This window comes from Acartia tonsa, chromosome 3 (genome assembly GCF_053477335.1).
Source record: "Acartia tonsa isolate MP-2025a chromosome 3, ASM5347733v1, whole genome shotgun sequence".
Lineage (NCBI taxonomy): Eukaryota > Metazoa > Arthropoda > Copepoda > Calanoida > Acartiidae > Acartia > Acartia tonsa.
Window position 1 is genome coordinate 50,479,546 of NC_137262.1, and position 15,807 is coordinate 50,495,352.

General features: G+C 33.4%; 1 protein-coding gene across 1 annotated transcript; it reads left to right on the forward strand.

Moving 5' to 3' along the window:
• The first annotated feature begins 3,265 nt into the window (after positions 1 to 3,265).
• On the forward strand, positions 3,266 to 9,302 carry LOC145312931 (thymidine phosphorylase-like). The gene is made up of 11 exons (XM_080152139.1): positions 3,266 to 3,360; positions 4,939 to 5,027; positions 5,225 to 5,292; positions 5,640 to 5,719; positions 6,113 to 6,174; positions 6,458 to 6,550; positions 6,928 to 7,004; positions 7,370 to 7,448; positions 8,164 to 8,238; positions 9,104 to 9,220; positions 9,291 to 9,302. The coding sequence occupies exons 1-11, from the start codon at positions 3,312 to 3,314 to the stop codon at positions 9,300 to 9,302; spliced, it is 801 nt and encodes a 266-aa protein (XP_080008265.1). The 5' UTR covers positions 3,266 to 3,311.
• The last annotated feature ends 6,505 nt before the right edge of the window (positions 9,303 to 15,807 follow it).

The following is a 15,807-nucleotide window of genomic DNA, read 5'->3' on the forward strand; positions in this document are numbered from 1 at the left end:
AATTCCGGAATCATGTGCAAATAACCGGAGAAGTTTGGGGGAGCACATAAACAATATTTTTGCTCTCAGTTATCAATAAACGCTTTAACTGAATAGTTAATTTTAAATCTTAAGTATAATAATAAAATATATATAATACATACATAAGTAAAACATGGACAATTATGTCTAAAGTAGCATAACAATAACAAGATATTTAAGAAATTGGCAATTTAATCAAATTCAAAGCAATTATGTATTGTTAAGATTGGGGTCGCTTTTAAAGATAGAGCTGTTGTAATCCTGTTATTGCTGGCTGATTACTAAAACAAGGATGACAACATCCATAAAAGCGAAGTTCTGAAACTGTAGGACAAACGAACATTGACACTTGTTTAGTGTCAGATATTAATATAAATGTTCAAAATAAATTATATTAATATTCGTGGAAAATTGTCAGTATTACGATGCTATATATGAGTTTTCAGTATGGCTGACAACCATTTCTAATCCAGCGGATATTAATCAGTTTCGAAGCCATATTCGAAATAGAATGTTATATTCCTAATTTCCTAGTACGGACGTTATTATATTTTAGGCCTGTATTACATAAAAGCTTCGCTTGTAACTTCCGAACAAAAGCTTTAAACTTGATGAGAAGATCAAAAAAATTTAAAGAAAATAGTTTTCAAAGTATGCCTAATCGTCTTGGGAATCACCATTACAAAAATCAAGTTAGGAGGTCCTAATGAATGTATTATTACTTTGATCTCACACCAGATTTTCATGTTCCCTAATAAAGTGAAACACGCAGCGGGCTAAAATAACGATTACCACTTTACCCCATCCCCTCCCCTCCTACTGGATGAACGAACTGACCAATACAAGAGCTCTATTTTAGCAACCTAAATTAACGACAATTTTTCCCCTGTCATAATATCGACGTATATTCTACTATGTAAAATTTAGTTTTCAAAACAGGCAAATAAGTTGAAATTGGTGAAAGGATTTTTTTCTATTAATTATATTTAGAGTTGCGACGCTCCCAATTCTATAAATACTTTCTTCTTACGATTTCGTTATTTATCGCATATTCATTATCTTTCTTTTATGACAATTAAACATCTGCTATATAACTCACCATAAACGTTTGTCATCAAGGATTTTATGTGCTTCGCTACTTATAGATGTTGCCATCCTTGATTGATGAAACTTGTTGATATGGCCGGTAGTACATGAACGTATTGACATTTTAAGAATATTTATAGAGTTGCTGCACTACGAAAAGTAAAAAACAAAGAAATACAATCATTTTAGATTTTATTAAGTATAATATGAGTACAATATATAAAATATATATAAACGAATATTTGATATCACATTTAATAATTAATTCTGTCCAAAATTTCTTCTCTTCATCTTTCTTCTTTTCGTCCTGTGGCCCGGCCTTTGGCCTCGCTGGCGTTTTAATTTCTGGTTGCTCCCGGATTTTTTACCTCCCTTGCGCATTTCTTTCAGCCTCTGGTTAATGCGCTTATTAATATCTTTTCTTTTGCTGCGAAAATTTTTATTTCTTCGCAGCATTTTCCAGCGACGTCTTGACAGCGGCCCAAACTTGCTTTCAATCTTGCGCTTCAGCATTTTCATGATGCGCTTTCTCATCCTACGCTTCCTGCGTTTGCGCTTCCTCCAGGTCAGGAACTTGTGCCATTCCTTTTCCAGGCGGCGCTTCCGGCGGGACCTGGTGTGCACCAGTGAGGAATAGATCTTGGATGGCCCTTGGATGTCTGAACTTGCCGGGGCTAGGCCGACCGGCGAGCTAAGCCTGTCCGAGAATCTGAACAAGTCCTGCTGCAAGCTAGGCTGAGGGCGAGGTGTGGTTGTTTGAACTTCGCCTTCGGCGAGTTCTTGTAGCCCAGCCACGCCATATTTCGGACGAGGCGGAGGGGTTGGCGGGGTGGCGGAAAAATTGTCAGGCGCATCAAGCGTTTTGTGAAATTGTAAAATTTTATCCCTTAAATGATCGGGCACTCCCTCGAGATTTGGAAATAAACTTTTTTCACCATTATTATTGTCCGTTGGTTGACAATAGATAAAGTTCATCACTAAAACTGGAACAAAGTAATACACTGTGAGAGTTAGTTTTTTCATCCTTTCAGGACCATTGCAACCAGTGAACTGAATTATGGCTGGCGCCAGGCAGACTAATTTCACAGACGACGGTCAACCTATGGTAGCAGCGGCTTATCATATTTTTAACGCTCTGCGCGCAAAATATGCAACCCCCGCTTCCCTTTGTTAAGCCCTAACTTCCCCTAAATTAACCCCAACCATTTCCCCTCCACTCCACCCCTTCCCCCTAACTTGCTCATGTTTGTAAAAACCCTTATCCAAACATAAGTGCGCCTATGACCGGGACATTTTTAAGATGACCGATAAGATTTAAACGGATAAGGTTGTTCAACAGAAATGGGGGAGGGGTGGGGAAATTTAATGGTTGGGGTAAGAAGAAAACTGAGCGCAAAGGGAAAGAAGAACGGAAGAGGGTTGGTAGAAATATGTTAATGAGGCAAAATATGGTTTTCAAAGATTTTATGATTGCATGGGGAAAAGAAAATGGGGGAAAACGAATAATTAGGAAAAAATTATATTTTTAACAAAAAAAAACAAACTTGATAAAAAATACCACCTTAGCTTTTATTCTATAATATTTCAAGTAGCGAGGCAACCGATTAAGTTCTCCATTTTAGGGAAGCTTTACGTGGTATCCGGGATGGGTTTTGACCACTTTTCTTCCCTTCCCTTCGAATTCAAAGGCCCTAGATGAAATAGGCACGGCTTCTAGTAATAGTAAAATGCATCAACAAAATTCATTATTTTCGATAATGAAATTATGTAAAATAATTAAGCATAAAAAGATGTCTGAATCAAAAGTACTAGATGTCTCAAAATAACAACTTTTTTGCTATAAAATTTTGATGTACACTTAATTATGAATGTCATTTAAATTTTTCACACTTTTTTAATGATTTACAATAAAAAAGATGACATGTGTTTCTTTTTCATTCTTTTAAAACTTTTAATGACTTGAATTGATAGATAAAAATGTAAATAATGATTAAGAAACAAACATTTAGTAAAAAATATTCTGGGAAAAAAAATTCTTAAAGATAAAACTTTCGCTATTTACCTAGCTATTTAATTTTAGTAGCTGCTATACTAAAAGATACTTATAAAAGAGTATAATATTTTAATTAATAAGCATAAGTATATATTACATAATTAATTTTTAATTTTTTTTACCAAATTTGTTATTTTTGTTTGTGTAGAAAATGAGTAAAATGAATGGACATTCAGCTCCCTCAATTCAAGAAATTATTGGTAAGTTTTTAGAAGCGAGGCTTTTCTATAATTAGGGTTTATACGTCATTTCGTTATAAATAGCTGTCTCTAATTCAATTATTAATAAATGTTATTTAACTAATTCATGATAAAGTATGATAAACAAAATTACCCCTTGTGCCAAATTAAATTATTAGTGATATTTTTGACATTTATAAAACTTCTAAGAGTAGGTCAAAAGTTTTCAAATATGTTTCGTCTTCTATTATAGACAGCTTTCCGCGAATAGTAAAACGATAAACTATGAGATTAATTCCGGTTTTATGTCCCATTTAAAAAATATATGATAAACAAAAATGATATGCGTTGTTTTAAAAATAATGATTGATTGTTTTCATATTCAAGAAAATTATTTGCAACGCGTCTCCTGACACAATTTTTTTTTTTTATAACATGTGATAAATGTTATAAATTCCTGGGAGTCAAGGATAGGTCAATGCAAGATAAATTATTATTCTCCCAAACTTTGAATCCATTATTAATCAGCTCTGTCTACTCTACTACATATCCCATGAAAATCAGCACATCAATTTTTCTGCCTAATTAATAATACAAAAATCTTTCAAGAAAACCTAGATTTGATAATCGCTTTGAAAAGAATAAAATTTAGCTGGAATACCAATTAATTTTCCTACTTCCCTTTATCCCTTGATAAAATACTTTGTAAACTATTATCAAGCATTTTATTATTTCATCAAAATATATTGTGTATGTACATAAATTGCGTAGCAAATTTAAGATTAGACTTTTTGTCTAAATTAAAATGATAAGCATTTCCTATTTTATTATTATTCTAATTTACAGACTTTTGGTCTTCAAGATTTTATTGATAAGCGTTTCTTAATTAAAGAACAGACATTTTGACTTCAAAAAGCGATAAGGAATTATTTAGAAAGGCTGTCGACATTTTGTCTAAAGTAAAAAAATAGATTAAAATCTTATCAACTTACATATATTGAATTCAAATTTTTTATAGGTTGTTTTCCATCAAATCTAAATTTACATAGGAAATTATGCCCATAAATATCTTAGCAATAACAGTATTATATTTATAGTAAAACTAGTGAGGGACTCTTCATTCAAAGGTGGGACAGAAAAATAGCCTAAAACCATTTCAAAGCTTACGTCTATTAAAAAAAGCCTAAAACCATCCAGGAACATATGTTAAGCTTCCATAAAAAGGACAATACAATTAGTTTAGTAGTTATTGAAATATTATGCTTAACCTCGACAAAAACAATATACTTTATATAATAGGATAAGGGATTTTAGATTTCTGACATTTAATATCAATTGTTCTTAGGCTGTTTAGATAAAAAAAATGTATTAACCATATTCTACTAATGGAAAATTGAAAATACTCTATTTATAAGCAAATTATGACAAAGCCCAAATTGTGTTAAAATTGTGACGTATTAAAATAAGGAAGATGAGAGGAGAAGTGGGAAAGAAAACCTCAAAAAATGGTTAATCCCTCATTTTTATTACGTCACATGGATAATTTTTGACACAATTTGAGCTTTGTCCATATTATACATGAATATTCTTAAATAACAGAGAAGAAAAGAGACGGGGAATGCCTTGACAAGGATGAGATAGACACATGGGTGGAGAAGGTTGTAGACGGTGAAGTTGCAAATGTACAGGTATTGTCTCAAAAAATTGGATTTGACTAGCAGAAAAAAATACAGGAAATATACATTTTTTCAAGTCTTATATCAGTCCACCATTTTTCATTTATTTATAACAAATTGTAGGTCAGGGTTTACAAAGTTTAAGTATATTCTTTCAGAATTATGATTTAAAAAAATTTTTGTTTGTTTTATTTTTGTCTTTTTTTTAGCTTGGAGCCTGGTTGATGGCGGTATACCTGAAGGGATTATCTCCAGAAGAAACCAGCTACCTTACCAGGTAATGAAACGCACTTTATAACATGCCTGTATTGAAACCGAAGATATACTGTGGTAGTAAGGTTTCACAGTTTCAGTTCTAGATGTTAGGGGCGCAGCCTCTAGTATTAAAAAAGTATGTTACAAATGGTAATCATGAAATATAAATTTATAATTTTTCAAAATATAGGTAATTTTTTTTTTATTTCTGGATCTTATTAGATAATAGCATGCCTTAGATGCTATCTCTAAAGAAACAATACAATACTTTTTAAAAATATGCTAATTTTTCTTTTTTAGAAAGCTGATATATACATGTGTGATTACAATTTTATCCGCGCAGCTACTCTATATACTAATAATGTTTAGAGCTATGGTTGATCATGGAGAGACCCTGACCTGGCCAGCGCATTGGCCAGCAAATCTTATTGTTGATAAACACAGTACAGGTACAAATAATAAATCATATTTAGTTTTCACTCTAGCTTATCCGTTATGCCAAGGCTCGGCAGCCGCGCGTCATTCGCCTGTAAGCCTCAGGGAAATCAACCTTTTACAATTTTCAAAATCAGCTGGAAGTCTTAAACCGAGACAAATATTGCAATCGCTCTTTCTAAAAAAATCAAAGCATCCCAACCGTTAAAATTTGAGGCTTAGTCGTGGCTGACGCGCGGCTGCCGAGCCCTGCTTTATGCCTTATTATATATGCAAGTTAAACTAATTATTACGTGTTGATTTAGATCTTTAAAATGAATCAAATATGACTTTATTTTAGGGTAAACTTTGTGTAAGTCATAATTTCTTTGCACTAAAATCTAAAATAATATAGTATTTTTCTATAGGTGGAGTTGGAGATAAAGTTTCCCTTCCCCTTGCTCCAGCCCTCGCTGCTTGTGGCCTAAAGGTATCAATTTTATAATATTTAAGATTTTATAAACAATTGTCAATGGTTTAAAATCACAAAACCTTGCGATGTTTTTTCTCTTTAGTGTAAGTATTTTGAAGAAAAAAATAAATTATTATTGATACTAAATATATGTGTTTTATTGAACATTTTAATGGAAAGAGCAAACAAACATTATTTAAAAAGAGTATTTTTTTAAGTTGAAGTAAAAATAGTTCTTTTTAAGTTGCCATATAACTGCATCCGATTTTTTGATGTGATATTGATCTGTCTGTCTGTACAGGTTCCTATGATATCTGGCAGAGGACTGGGGATGACCGGTGGAACTCTGGACAAACTGGAATCTATACCTGGATTCAGAGTCCAAATGTCAAAGGTAATAACTTTTTTTTAACCTAAGGAATATCATAGTAGTTGGATGCCTATGGTGTCTATTAAGATATAGAAAACAGTTATTATGTAAGTTTTGCATTGATCCTAGGAAGGTGTTAAGCTATTCTGTAAGGTAGGGTATGCAAAACGTATTCAAAGAAATAGCCATTAGAAAAACACCCTCTCACCTTACTAGCTTTGTAACATTGTAAAGGAGAACCATATCGGATCAGTGGCTAGCGAGATCCTTTGGTACAGACATATAGACACACACAGACAATTAGACAGACATACATCTTGTTACTTAATATAGGGATTAATAAACTAAGTCATTACAACTTTATGAAAAATTGCAGAAATTTTATGTTTATTTGAATCTAGGATGAAATAACAGAAATCCTGGATAAAGTTGGATGCTGTATTGTTGGACAGACTGCTAAAATCTGCCCGGCTGATAAGTAAGTTTTAAGTGGCGTAGCTGCTCTATAAAAAGAGTGTAATTTTGATTATATTTGATATACAAAAAGGTCAATAATAATATTGTTTCAATATTTCAAGATTTGTCATTTTTGAAACATTCTTTTTGTTTGTTTTTTATATGCATTTTTAACAAAAGCAAATAAAATTATGTAAAACTTATGCATACATTTTCTTTTGCATCTGTATATTAGGTACATTTTATACAAAATTGTGTTCTTTTTTACGCTAGAAATTATTTTTTTTTATGAGCAAAACATTACTTTAGTTCAGGTTATGTTAGGTTAGGTTATATTGGGTACAGGGTATCCCCGCAGGCATCTTGTTAAAAAGTAAAAATGTTTAGGATAATGTATCAAGCTCGTGATGTAACAGGAACAGTCGGGTGCCAAGGTCTCATCACCTCCTCAATTATCAGTAAAAAGGTAAACTAAATACAATAGAAGTCCAAAAGTAGGGTTAAAGGGGTGTTAACCTCCCAGAAAATCTTTAATAGTTATTTCTCGCATCGATTATAAACAGCTTTCAGTGGGTATAGAATGTAAAATCATAAGATTAAAACCAGTTTTTTTTAGCCCCGAGGTGCCGAAGGCACGGCCTAAAAAACTGGTTTTAATCTCATGATTGTACATTTTTATATTCGTAGAAAGCTGGATATAGTACGATCCTAGACATAGTTTTTTCGTATGGATGAGAATCGATTCATATTCACCGAATTCGAATGAATACAAGAAAAACAATTAAAAATTCTCATTTTACCCCCCTAAAAATAAAAGGCTTGGACGTCTGTGCACGCACAATGTATTCTACACAGATATTGTTATCTTGCTCTGTCTGTCTGGTGGAATTTCTTTACTAAATCCAACTAAAAAGAAAATATTTAGTTTCACAAGAAGACTTAATTATATGTCTCAATTTTCTATTCCTACTGAAAAATAGTTAAGAATTAGTAGAAAGCTTCCCTGATTTAGCTTTGTAAGACGAAAGGTTGAGAGATAGACAAAGACCATTTACTTTATTTGTTAGGGTTGCTAAATAATAGCATTCATGTTCTTAAAAAAAATTATCAATAACTATTATATCTTTTAAGTAATGACTAATATATTTATATCTTTTTAGTAATAACTAATATATTTTTAGGTGGCAGAAGGAATTAGCTGCCTGGTATTGGATGTAAAATGGGGCCTGGGATCTTATAATGGAACCTGTGAAAACGTACGTACATACATGAGTTTAGCAATGAGTTGCTTTGCTGTAAAAGGGATATTCCAGAAAATTTTAGAAATAAGAGGTTATAAAAAACTGATGATTCTAGCAATTTTTATATATAATAAAAGTACTATCATACTATGCAATTTTCATCAGATGTTTTATGTCCTTTATTGCATATAATAAATTTGATAAGGGTTCGATAGCCACGTTGTTTTAGAGGTGGTTTATCTGCAGATGTTATTGATTTGATGTTAACTTTTTTGAGTCAGGCTTATTTCTGATAATTTTATGATGATATAGATTGTCACTCTTCGCTGAGCATTATGTAACAAATTCTTCTCTTTTGAATAATTCAAATATTTCCTTTTTTTCAATAAAAAAACTTAAATAAGATTATTGCATAAAATGTACTTATTTGGGTAATTTTAAAGCATTTCTTTGTACTTAGATTTACCAATTCGCTTCCATTAATCTTATAGTATAAAGTAAATAGTTTTTTTTCTCTGTAGCTTTCTTTGTCCCTTTGAATACAAAGTCCCTATGTGCTAGGGGCGCAGCCGTTAGTTTGAATATATCTTGACTGGGGTTTGTTCATATGGATGCTGTCATCCTTGTTAACATTACTGATTTCCTTAAAAGTGCCTGTTAAGCACAAAAAACCGAGGTTAGGTTATATTGGGTACTGGGTATTACCGTAGGGTTAGAGCACAGCATATATTATCTCCGCAGGCAGAAGTAAGGCATAGGATAAAAAACTACTTTCCCCTAACACCCTTTATTTTTAATTTATTTTATCAGTGCTCATTCTCAATAGGCACTTTGTGGATTATATCAAAGAAATATTGACTTATCATCTGTTGCTGTTAAGGCTGAGGTTCTGGCCAAGTCCTTGTCCGAGGTGGCGAATAGTCTGGGCGTGAAGACCAAGGCCGTCATCAGCCACATGAACCATCCCTTGGGTCTGGCCGTTGGTAACAGTCTAGAGGTAGGTTTGTTTCAATTTAATTGAATGATTACATCATTTATACTTTTATAAAATATGTATTTTTTTTCAGTCTAAAATCTAAATGAAGGTTACATCGATCGACTAAATGTCTGTAAATTTTGTCTATCTAAATGTCTACATTAGTGTTAAAATTTCATTTACTTATGGAAAATAGACGTTAAGGTGTATAAAACATTGTAAAATTTCCATTTATTCATATTATGAGATTTAGACCTTTATGGAATATGCAGACATATGCATAACCGCGAGTAGCTAGACTGCTTAGGTAATCTATTTACGGTCAACCTAAGTATACTACCAGCCCCGCCCCTTTTTCTTCTTAACATCAAGTACCAACTATGACAGTTATTTCCATAAGTAGACTAACAACATATAGAATAAAATGAGAAGTAAACTGTAATACGGTAAAACAAAGTAAGATAATTTTATGACATATTTAGTAAACATAAAGTTCAACCAACAATCAGCAATCATACTTATTTTTAAGAAGATGAAAACTGCATAATTACTGTTTTATAATCTATCTTTGGGTTACATTTAGACGTACGAACATGCCCTTGTTAAAGAGAAGCTACGCTAACCCAAGACATAAAAGTGCGAAATTACCGTCTGGTTGCTAGCCAAAGCCAAGACATGATTCTAGAGACGGTTAGGTGTCTGAACTGTTGTAAAGATTGTGCGAGATAGACTATTTATGAATGGGCGCGACAGTTGGATGTCATTTCATTCAACAGTCATCCTGTTACTTAATCTTTATTCATTAGATTGATTTAACCCAAGTTAAAAATTATGGAACATCGTGTAAAAAAACAATACAAGTAAAAACAAGGATGTCAACATCTATAAAAGCTCTAAAATCAGATTGAAGGACAAACAATAACTCTTGTAGAATGTCAAAACTTAAAAAGCAGAATATAAAGGTATTAACAAAAATGAGTTGCTACGATTTTTAAATCTTACCTAATTGTTAAAGGAATCAAACTGCAAATTGATGTGACAATTCTAACATGTCTAAATTAACAAAAAGAGCTAAACGTTATGGACGAACCTAATTATGCTCTAATTTATGCTTTTGGTTAAGTATATATCTGTTCATAACTTTCTATAGCTAGCTTTTCTTAACTTTCTTTATGTATTTCATTATAAAGATTTCCAAAATAAATTTCATAAACCATGGATATTTTAAGGTCAAGGAAGTTGTAAAATATTACGAGACTAATCCCGTACCTCAATCCCCCCCCCCCCCATTTAAAAAGATTAGCCTCCATAAATCATGTAAAGATCTCCGCCCATTTGACCGCTGACGCGACTAAGAGACGTGTTTATGACCGGAACTGGCGTTGGATATATATTGTTTGAACGATAGACAGTTTTATAGACTTTCAACTTAAATTTCGATGTCTAAATCTCATTTTAAAACATAATGTTATTTTATGTGAAGCATACAGAAATTCAGAATTTACCTCTCTCCCCCCTTTCCATACCATTCCCCGATAAATTATGTAAAAAATCTCCGCCCATTTGACCGTTATCGCGACTTTGTGACGTGTTTATGACCGGAACTGGCGATAGACTTACACCCCATCCCCTTTTATTTCTACACCCCCACAAATTATGTAAAAAATCTCCGCCCATTTGACCGCTGACGCGACTTAGTGACGTGTTTATGACCGGAACTGGCGAATGGCTGACTGCTTGACAGTTTTATATACAATGTCAATATTAAGTCTGATGTCTATATCTCATATTCATATAACTGCCTAGTGCTATTTAATTTAATAGGGACTGCGGCTCTAGCATACAGGAGCTTTTTATTTGAAGGAGAAAAGAAAGTAGTAAAATAGCCAAAAACTAAACTTAGATATAAAAATTTAATAGATTAAAACCATCCAGGGACCTATAAGAAGCTTGTATAAAATAAAGAACTCAATGGGTTCAGTAGTTATCGAAATCCTTGATAATAATCCTTTCCTACATGTATGTCTAATTAGAGTCTCTTTCAAAGCTTTTTTTTCAGAATAAACTTTTGTCAGCCAGTAAGTATGTTTGGAATAGATTTTAACCTCTATACATGTACGAGTACTCCAAGTTTTGCTTGCCATTCATAATGAATTAGTAAACTTATTTTAAATAACTTCCCTGTTGAAATTTGAAGCTGATGTTATATCAACATAACTCGTAGTCATAATGTCATTTTATGTTGAGCATACTATTATGGTGGTAATTCTTAAACTTGCCAATGATAAAAATTAGTAATAACAAGTAAAAATTCTAAGTCAACTTAAAGCTACCAAGTTCAACAGGGATGTATATAAATGTCCGTCTTGAAAAATATGAGATAGAGACATAGATATGTCCAGAGAACAGTTCCGGTCATTCGTTGTGCTCTTGTCTACCTTAATTGTTAACGTTTGTACAATAATCTATAATACAAAGTAGAACGATGTCTGTCTGTCTGTTTATTTGTCTGTTTGTAACGAAGGATCTCGCTAACCGCTGAACCCATCGGGTTATCCTTAACAGGGTAGCTTCTCATAGGTCCCAGGAAGGTTTATAACTATTTTCTTGGGGGGTGGGTCACCCCCCTCCCCAAAAAATTAAAAATAACCTCCCCCCCAAAAAAAAAATTTGTTTTAAACTAAAATTAGAATAGTGGGGTCGACTAACACGCCCCTCCCAACTTTTTTTAAAATTTTTCTTTTAAACTCAAAATACGAAAAATTTGGTTGTTTAAACCTCTTGGGGCAAAGCCCCTAGATGCTAGGGGCGAAGCCGCTAGTACATTTATAAGACAGTCCTGAAAAGGAAAATTCAATCGCCCTAACCTTTATAGATAATTTGCTTGAGACAAAAAGACATGTGATTATTTTAACTAGAGAAATTAAAATTCATTTTAGTTTTTCTGGAGGATCAAATATATGTTACTAATTTTTTGGATACATTTTATAAACACCCTATATAATCTTCTAAATTATGTTTTAATTACGTAAAATGGGCGGAGATCCACAGAGAGAGGGAAAGTTATGAGAGACAGTCTTAGTAAGAAAAGGGTGTGTATATTACTAGTGGGGGGAGAAGGGACGGTCGGGGGGCGTGGTCGGTCATTCAATTAAGGTTAGCTTCCTGACCCCCCCCCCCCTAAAAGTCAATAAATCTGTCTACTATTTGTTTAAATTAACCCTTTGCAGAAGAATATATTTTTCTGTTGAAAATATTATATAAAATTTTCAAAATCCCTTTATTTTAAATCATATGATTGAGGCGGGTGCGTTGGGTGGTGTTAAGTGACCCTTGACACATTGTTTCCCTCCCCACTATCATACACTCTTTTTTAAAAAGAGGATTTAGGTTCTTTCCATTTACTCAATCCCTTCCTTATCCCAAAATCCTATGCACGCCCCAATTTCAACTTATCAAATGACTTTTGACTTAGTTAAATGAGGTGTATAATCAAATTAATTGAATTTCTAAATTATCAAAATTAAAGAAGAATCTGTTTTTGTTTTATGTTCACGTAAAAATTTAAATTTGTATAACACTTTTCAATAAAAGTTACTTTACGTTTTCCCAAATGTCAACTAATGTAGAAGCATCTATACTTAAGCAAAGCAATGAATGTTTTATATTAAAGTAATTACAGTAATTATAGAAAGGATGCTCATATAATTAATAGAATAATTTATTTATCTAAAAAGCTATCTAAGAATTTTAATACTAGATACTAAATGTACAATTTTAAAATAAGACCGAAGCTATCGATTACGTACGTACGGACAGACCACTCTAAGTGTTTACAAAATATTTCGGGAATAGTCCCTTTCGTAACATCGCCCCATAAGGGGCGATTCGTCGTATTTTTAACTTGGCTTTTCATAGGTTATTTTAGGTTAGGTTAGGTTATATTGGGTTAGGTGATTGCCCTACGGGCATAGACGTCCAAGGGGGGGGGGGAGGTAAAGGGGTGATTTTGGATTTTCAATTTTTAACCCCCCCCCCAAAAAAAAAGCTTGAACGCCCCTGCCTACGGGGTTAGGTAATTGGGCCCGCAGGGTTAGAGCCCCCCGAATGTGCTAGAAATAGGAGAAAAGCTACTGTGAAGGTGCGATGTTACGAAAGGGACTATTACCATTATTTCTCACCAATAAGGCGCCACGGAGATTTACTTTCACAGAAACAAATAAATAACTAAATTATTTGGAATTCCCAAAATAATCAAATTAAGATTTACCAAACGAATTCATTTTATCAGTAGCGTTGTTAAAAGCGAAGTAACGGATAGCTTTTTGTGTTAATTTAGGCATGTTAGAATTGTCCTATTGATTTCAAACTTTGCATGGTGATTCCTGTAGTAGTTAGGTACAATTTAGAAAGCGTAGCAACTCTATAATCATTACTAGAATGTCCGTACGTCCATTTTAAACATGTTGATTTTTTTTTACTTTTTTAACAACTAATTTTTATGTGATCTAATAATCCGATTGATCTGATTTTTGGTATACTGATTCCTGGGACAACAAAGTACAACATTATAAGCGAAGCAACTCTATAATCAAGTTCTAAAAACGTAAGTATGTCCATAAACATTATTCTGTAACAAGCAGTTTTTTAACAATTTTACTTACAATTTTGCTTCGACTCTTATACATTTATATTCTGATTATTCAGTTCTGACACTATATAAGTGTTAATGTCCGTTTGTCCTACCGTTTCAGTGCTTCGCTTTTATGGATGTTGTCATCCTTGTTACTCTATAAATTGAAATATTCGTTTATTTGTGTTTCATAACTAGCAGGAGCGCTCCTAGCATCTAGGATCTATGCGATCAAAGGAATAAGGGAAACAGCCTAAAACCTAAAATAAATAGAAGGATTTTATAGCCTAAAACCACCTATGGATCTCTTAGAAGATTTTTATAAATTGGAGAATCGGTTCAGTAATTTTCGAAATTTTTAGCTACAGACAAAAAAAACGTTATTACTTTATAATAGGACTAGTGGCTGCGCCCCTAGCATCTAGGGGCTCTATAATTAAAGGGAAATGGATGGTCAAAAAATAGAAAAAAGAAGCTTCACTGTAAAGGAGAACCATATCTGTTCGTTAGTTAGCGAGATCCTTCGCTACAGACAGAAAAAAGCTTATTACTTTATATAATTGGATATGTAATTGAAGGTGATTTTTTTCGTTATATGAATTTAAAACAACCACCTTTCTAAGACAAATCTTGCTTGAATTTGTAAAAATATAAAAATAAACAGTTTAAACATTAAAATTTTGGTCAAATATAATTATCCGTTATAATTTTACTTTTCTTTGTTGTACTTCGCAAGACAAAAAATATCAATTTAAAATTTAGCAGCCTGGTACATTGGCAAAATTGGATAATTGGTGGTGATACAAGGAATAATAATTTTTAAACAAGGATGACAACATCCATAAGCAACAAAACTATGTTTAATTAAAGGAGTAACAAAATTAACTAATTATTTATTAAGATTGACAACATCTATACGTAGGGATTTTTAAAATTTAAAACAAAATAATTGACAACACCAGTAAAAACAAAATAAAATTAAGGATTATTGGGTATACTCCTTTTCACGACATCCCTCCATATGGAGCGATGATTTTAATTGATCGCCTCTTATGACATGGGGCGATGTAATGGCTCCTTGAAAGGGGCGATTTAATAGCCTCATATAACAAGAGGCGATGTTATGACTCCTTGAAAGGAGCGATTTAATAGCCCCTTGCCCTAAGAGGCGATTAAATGATCCTTTATCGCTCCTTTATCGCCCCTTCTAAAGAGGAGATGATATGTCCTCTTATCCCAAGGGGCTATTTAATTAAATATCGCCTCTTCATGGCCCCTTCACTATTATATATATCTTAGTCCCTTGATGGCCCCTACATCGCTCCTACATCGCCCCTTCATCGCTCCTCCATCGCTCCTTCTCCAAATTTATATTACATTGTACTTTGATGGCCCCTACATCGCCCCTCCATCGCCCCTCCATCGCTCCTACATCGCCCCTTCATCGCTCCTTCTTCAAATTTATATTACATTGTACTTTGATGGCCCCTACATCGCCCCTCCATCGCTCCTACATCGCCCCTCCATCGCTCCTACATCGCCCCTTCATCGCTCCTTCTTCAAATTTATATTACATTGTACTTTGATGGCCCCTACATCGCTCCTTCATCGCTCCTACATCGCTCCTACATCGCTCCTTCATCGCTCCTTCTCCAAATTTATATTAAATTGTACTGTGATGGCCCCTACATCGCTCCTACATCGCCCCTACATCGCTCCTACATCGCCCCTTCATCGCTCCTTCTACAAATTTATATTACATTGCAACTTGATGGCCCCTACATCGCTGCTACATCGCTCCTTCATCGCTCCTTCTCCAAATTTATATTACATTGCAACTTGATGGCCCCTACATTGCTCCTACATCGCTCCTACATTGCTCCTCCATCGCTCCTTCATCGCTCCTTCTCCAAATTTATATTACATTGCAACTTGATGGCTCCTACATCGCTGCTACATCGCTCCTTCATCACTC

What these genes read in the sequence shown, in the direction of transcription:
- LOC145312931 (XM_080152139.1), top strand. Translation starts at nt 3,312, where the DNA reads ATGAGTAAAATGAATGGACATTCAGCTCCCTCAATTCAAGAAATTATT. An exon ending in TCGCTGCTTGTGGCCTAAAG is followed by an intron (nt 6,175 to 6,457) that starts GTATCAATTTTA and finishes CTGTCTGTACAG; the next exon opens with GTTCCTATGATATCTGGCAG. An exon ending in AAAATCTGCCCGGCTGATAA is followed by an intron (nt 7,005 to 7,369) that starts GTAAGTTTTAAG and finishes AAAAATGTTTAG; the next exon opens with GATAATGTATCAAGCTCGTG.